Below are 6,805 nucleotides of genomic sequence, written 5' to 3' on the forward strand. Positions count from 1 at the left end.
TGACATGGTATATGTGTAGTATTTGTGTTAAGCCCATAACCATGTGTGTGAGGTGTAGACTTTTGTTTCAAAGTAGATTTGTTAAAGACTAACAAGAAATACTCTGTGAACCTGATTTAGCCCACTGCAGTAAAGGGTTATTCATTAATGATCAAATCTACCGACTGACAGTATTTGTTCATCCCCTGTGAATTCTATTGTAGTTGATGGTTTTAGGAAACCTTCAACACATCTGCAGTATTTCCTTGTTTAACATTTCTGATTCACACTTTTGTATCAAGCATGAAGAGAGATCAGACATGTGAAGGATTAATTCTGTTCCAGAGCACAGAGCAGCACTGGGTGGGGAGCAGCATGTCAACGTCACTTTACTAAAGTGAAACTGAAGTGTATAGACATACTATATATGTGCGCACACAAACAAACGGTCTCATACTCTTCTGGAAATTCTTTTAAGACAGCTACGCAGTCTCTATATATTTTTTACTACAGTATACAGTACCGATATATCGGAGAAAGCGCCCACACTCTTTTACACACAGATAGAGGTGAGTACAGATTTACAAGGGCAGGTGAAGATGCATTCTACTGGGTGAATTCTTGTATTCTAATGAATTCCTTTTTTCTGCGGTTTTCTTTTTTCCTGTTTTCTTCTACATTACATTCTACTTTATTTTGTACATTGACTAATACATTAATTAATTTATACTGTATGTTGTATGGTTAAACAACTTGAATTAACATTGGTTAGCTTCTCTAAATGCCGTGTTGACAGTGGCACTGAAACTATCGAGAGCTGACTCATTCCATTAAATAATTTAAAGTTCCACCTTCTCTGTCTAGATATGGCTTCCTCCAGCAGTCTCCTAACTGAAGAGCAGTTCCTGTGCTCTATCTGTCTGGATGTGTTCACTGAGCCAGTCACCACTTCATGTGGACACAACTTCTGCAAGGCCTGTATCACAAAGTACTGGGATAGCAAGGACCTGTGCCAATGTCCACTGTGTCAGGAGAAGTTCTCCAGACGACCTAAGCTTCGTGTCAACACAACTTTCAGAAAGGTTGTAGAGACATTTAAAAACAGGAGAGATAAAGATAGAGATGGGCCCCCTCCCAAACCTGGAAAAGTGGCCTGTGACGTCTGCACTGGTATGAAGCGCAAGGCCCTGAAGTCCTGCCTGGTGTGTCAGACCTCTTACTGTGAGACTCACCTGGAGCCTCATCAGATAGCCCCACCCTTAAAGAAACACAAACTGATCAACCCTGTGGAGAACCTGGAAGACAGGATGTGTAAGAAGCATGACAGACTCCTGGAGTTGTTCTGTAGGACTGACCAGACATGTGTGTGTCAGTTCTGCACTGAGGGAGAACACAAGACTCATGACACTGTCCCTATAGAGGAAGAGTGTGGAGAGAGGAAGGCTCAGCTGGGGAAAACTGAGGCAAAAGTGCAGCTGATTATCCAGGAGCGACTGAAGAAGCTTAAAAAGAGCAGACTCTCAGTAAATCGCAGCAAGAGAGATGCAAAGAGAGAGATAGCAAACAGTGTACAAGTCTTTAATGCTCTGGTGCGCTACATTAAGAAAAGCCAGGCTGAGCTGATTGAGGTGATTGAGGAGAAGCAGAAAGCAGTAGAGAGGCAGGCTGAAGGGTTCATTAAAGAACTGGATCAGGAAATCACTGAGCTAAAGAGGAGAAGCACTGATCTGAAGCAGCTCTCACACACTGAGGACCACCTCCAACTTCTCCAGAGCTTCCTATCCCTAGAATACAAACCTCCACCAACCAAGAACTGGTCTGAGATCAGTGTTCACAGTGATCTGTGTGTGGAGACTGCGAGGAGAGCTGTGTCTCAGCTGGAGGAGATACTGAATAAAGAGATGGAGAAGCTGCCTGAAGTCAAACTGAAGAGGATTCAGCAGTATGCTGTGGATGTGACTCTGGACCCTGATACAGCATGTTCCATTCTCATCCTGTCTGAAGATGGGAAACAAGTAAGAACTGTAGCCATACCACAGAATCGTCCTGACAATTCAAAAAGGTTTGAAGTTCATCGATTTGTCCTTGGAAAGGATGGCTTCTCCTCAGGAAGATTTTACTATGAGGTGATTGTTAAGGGGAAGGCTAGATGGAATTTAGGAGTGGCCAGAGAGTCCATAGACAGGAAGAGGAATATCACACTGAGTCCTGAGGATGGACTCTGGACTGTGACCCGAAGGGATGAGAATGTTAACTGGATCTCCCCCCCTTTCATCCTCTCCTTGAGAAAGAAGCAACAGAAGGTGGGGGTGTTTGTGGACTATGAGGAGGGTCTGGTCTCCTTTTACAATGTGGAGGCCAAGTCTCATATCTACTCTTACACTGGCTGCACCTTTACAGAGAAACTCTTTCCATTCTTCGGCCCATCTGATAATGATGATGGTCAAAACTCAGCCCCTCTCATCATCGCTCCTGTCAATCATACATACTGATTAAACAATGCAGAGGGAACAGTTAATTAACTAATTACATTCACAAATCATTAAATATATTTAGTCAGCTTACATGACATGTGATTAGAATTTCCATGGATGTCCTCTGAAATCTCATAACGAATTTAAAATCGAAACTTCTTTACTCTTTAAGAACAGATTGAATATTACTGGGGGAGGGGTGCCACAAAATAGGGGAGGGTTGTCCAACCTTTATTTTCTTTGGGTAGGGCACAGGGGAGGGTAGTGCATTTTGTCCCTGGTTTACATTCGCCATTTTTCTCATATTGTCTCTAAATACACAATGTCTTGACTTACTTTTGATATTACCCTAATTAAGTTTAGAAACATTTGGGGAAGGTTTGGTATGGTGTGGCTATTAAGCTTTAGCTACTGCAGGCCAATGATATGAAGGCAGTGCGCCCCTGTCACGTTGTAAAAATGATTGGAGACAGGCGCAGGAATACGTAATTTTTAATACTGCACCCAAAATTACAACATGCCACTAAAAGGCACGGGGACGAAGCCCAAAACACACACTTATACAAAACACAGGGATGTAACCCCCAAAACACACACTTATACAAAACACAGGGATGTAACCCAAACAATAGACCGAGGTTAAACCTCTAATAAATACACAGGACGAAACCCGAAATAACAAGTGCATCTTACACGCAGCATGAAAGCCGAAACAACAAAGCATAGGTACTCACAAGACCAACGGACATGGGAACATTAATCGACCAAGACAATGGAGAACAAATGGCACATACAAACAATCACTAATCAGGGGGAATGGGAACCAGGTGTGCCTAATGAGACAGTTCAGTGAAGCCTAGAGACCGGCAACGTAGACCTCCGGAACTGGTGCACAGAATGAGCAGCAGCACCAGGGGGACCCGTGACAGCCCCGGCGCTCCAACTGACTTCAACTGTTGAACTTGAGGTGAGGAGGACTGATTCAGGCCTACCAGAGTTACTCCTTTATCTATCAATATAATGCTTATCTTTATACAAAATATTTGGATGTAGCAAAATTCCTCAAATGTCCGGTAAATTTAAATCTTTCCTGTCATGTTGTCCGGCGCCAAGTTTTCCTAAAGGAAACTCTGATTTTGCATATTGTTTTATGAAGATTTTAGAATATTCACATGAAAATCTGTGGCCAATTGGATGGAAACCTAGCTATAGACACCCTAAAGACTAGTCCATTGTCAGTTTAATTATGCCTGCACATCATGACTGGCCTGTTCAGGTCAGGTTACCATGGATCACAGTCCTACAGAGACACCCCACACTCCCGCAGAGGGGGAGAGGTAGAAAGGGAGTTAAATGACAACGTTATAATGGGAAAATTGTCACTTGAAGAGTTTTCATAATATGTACATCATGTTTACATACTGTGCGTTGTGTTGAAAATATCCAGATCAAGGAGAATATTTTTGTAACAATTAACTATTATTTTAGTTGTCTAACGAGAGCATAGTACATTGTGATACCTTGCCTTGTAACTAGATATGCCCCAGATAACTTGCCATAAAGACAGAAATGCCCCTTTGTGACCCGGGGGTATAAAACATGTGAGTTAAGAATTGACATACCAGACTAAAACGGACCACAGCTGCAGCTTGATCTAAGATAGTCATAACCCCACAAACGCAAGAGGACAAAGGACCTCTAAACAATCAAGGCTATGGTTGATTACTGTATCTAAGAAAGGGGAATTCAAGAAGATCCAGCTTGTTTTTCTCTTCAAATCATCGGTTGTCTACACGGCCCTTCTACCCAAGCTGGTAGCGACGACACGGCTGATTATCCTCCTCAGAAGTCCACTCTCACAAAACGAGTGCAAGGAAACAGACCACTAAGAGGAAGTACACTGACATCATGTGGACAATCAGAGACTTACACCTGGTAACGAAGGAGACGCCTCCATCGGAGAAGGCCTCGTCGAACCGCCCAGTAAGCAGAACTCGGTCCACGAAGAGATACTCAACGGAGACCTTCAACAAGTAATTACATCATTATAATTCTGACCCATAAGAGCGGCAGTTCGGGGCAAGGTGTCAGGGCTAAACTAAGCATAGTTTACAAATGTATCCAAGTGTGCTTTTCTCTGGTGCACTCTCTCTCTCTCTCTCTCTCGCTCTCTCTTTCTAAATCCCCATCTTGTGTAACACATGTCATATTGTGTTGGTCCGCTAGGGACCTGTTTCATTGTATTAAGTTCTAGTCAATAGCCTGGACTGTGTGTTTGTGTATGTGTATCTTATATTATTATTTAGCTTGTTAGTAAATAAATAATCATTTAGTGAGACCCGGGTTTGTGCAGATTTAAGAATTATGCAACGTCCAGAACGAGACTTAAGAGGAAATTAATTAATTGCTGACTGCTATGAAATCGTTACTCTGATATTCGTTGAGTTAATTTGGGAAACGTTAACTCATTAAACAAACTCTTCTCATGGTGCCCCATGTTACTGAGCTCATGGTTGCCTGATTAATCTAATCACGTAATTATAAACACAGTGAATTATTCAATAAATATCAGTCGTCAGAATAATGACCAACGTTACGACATGTGTATTTGAGCTTGTGTCCTCAAAAGTGACTATACTTCAGCAATGTATAATAATTTTTACCAATTAGATTTGAACCTTTCTTGGAGTATGCAGCATTATTAGTTATTGTTTGTCCTCTCATGATAAATAATTACTGTTGTGACCACTGTGCTGGACATGTAATGGGTCCTAGGTGTAGTTGGTGTAGAGAGTCAGGCGCAGGACAGCAGATATGAGTAATCAACGTACTTTTACTCAAAATGTCAAATATACAAAGTAACAAATACACGCACACTATGACAGACCGAAAAGACAATAAAACAACCACTCACAAAATACCACATGGGGAACAGAGGGTTAAATAATAAACAAGTAATTAGTTGAGTGAAACCAGGTGTGAAAAGACAGACAGAACAAATGGAAAAAGAAAAGTGTATTGACAGTGGCTAGAAAGCCGATGACGTCGACCGCCGAACGCCGCCCGAACAAGTAGAGGGACCAAATTCGGCAGAAGTCGTGACAGGACATTTTTTATGTTTGTGCTTTTCTAATAACTAATTTATGTGTTCTATTCATGTGCTTTTCTAATAACCTTTTTCTGTGTTCATGTAAGTGACTGACTGAAAAAGTCCCCCCTTATCTTTGTTTTCATTATTATTTTAGTTAGGTCAGGGTGTGACATGGTGAATGTTTGTGTTTTGTCTCGTTTTGGTTGGTTATATGGAAAAGAGGGTGTTGGGTTTAGTTTATGGGTTTGTGTTGAGTGAATGTTTCTAGGTATGTCTATGGTTGAGTGAATGTTCTAGGTATGTCTATGGTTGCCTGAGTGGTTCTCAATCAGAGACAGATGTCTTTCATTTGTCTCTGATTGGGAGCCATATTTTAGGCAGCCATGGGCATCATGTTTTTGTTGGGTCATTGTCTAGGTCTGTGTCTAGGTTGCATGTTTGCATTTTGTTCGGTTGTAGCTTCACGGTCGTCTAGTTTGTTGTTTTGCTTCGTTTGGTCATCTCCTTAATAAAGAGAAGATGTATTCTTTACACGCTGCGCCTTGGTCCTCTCTCTCTCCCATGGTCAATCGTGACATCCTCACTATCAGTAGCTTCAATTTGGCAGTACGCCAAGAACTTTGTTTTGAGAACGAAATATATCTCAGATTCAAGATCTCAGCTTAAAGAGAAGAAGCCTTGTAAGGTATTTGTCACGTTGGCATAAATGATTCGGGAGACAGGCGCAGGAATGCGTAATAGTTTTTTTTATTAAGCCCAAATTAAAGGCACGGGGACAAAGACCAAACAAACACATAACAAAACACAGGGTAGAAACCCAAAACAAAAGAGCGAGGAGTACCTTAAATAAAAAACATGAGCACAATGATTAACACACAGGACGGGAAGCGTAATCATCTGCGCAATCCACAATGGCACGAAAGCCAAAACACACAGCACAGGTACTCACACGCACCAACGGCCATTGTAACAATATTGGACAGCCCAATGGAAACCAAAGGGCACACTTATACAAGTACTAATCAGTGGAATTGGAAACCAGTGTGCGTAATGAAAGGTCCGGAGGGATCCGTGCCAGTATTGGTCTGTTGCATGTTATGAACCAGTTTGGTCGGTCACATGTATGAAAAAAAATGGTAATGATGACTTAATTATGCAAAATATAACGTGTCTGTGTGTAGCCGGGTATAAGACAACTGCTGGAACTGCCCCAGCAGAGCTCCTGATTGACATGTGTATTGTGGTGCATAGAGTAGGTTGG

The 6,805-nt window shown here is 41.8% G+C and overlaps 1 protein-coding gene across 1 annotated transcript; it reads left to right on the forward strand.

Moving 5' to 3' along the window:
- The first annotated feature begins 399 nt into the window (after positions 1 to 399).
- LOC139579032 (E3 ubiquitin-protein ligase TRIM39-like) lies at positions 400 to 2,621 on the forward strand. The gene is made up of 2 exons (XM_071407243.1): positions 400 to 548; positions 844 to 2,621. Exons 1-2 carry the CDS (start codon positions 407 to 409, stop codon positions 2,469 to 2,471), a joined length of 1,770 nt encoding a protein of 589 aa, XP_071263344.1. The 5' UTR covers positions 400 to 406; the 3' UTR covers positions 2,472 to 2,621.
- The last annotated feature ends 4,184 nt before the right edge of the window (positions 2,622 to 6,805 follow it).

This window comes from Salvelinus alpinus, chromosome 6 (assembly GCF_045679555.1).
Source record: "Salvelinus alpinus chromosome 6, SLU_Salpinus.1, whole genome shotgun sequence".
Lineage (NCBI taxonomy): Eukaryota > Metazoa > Chordata > Actinopteri > Salmoniformes > Salmonidae > Salvelinus > Salvelinus alpinus.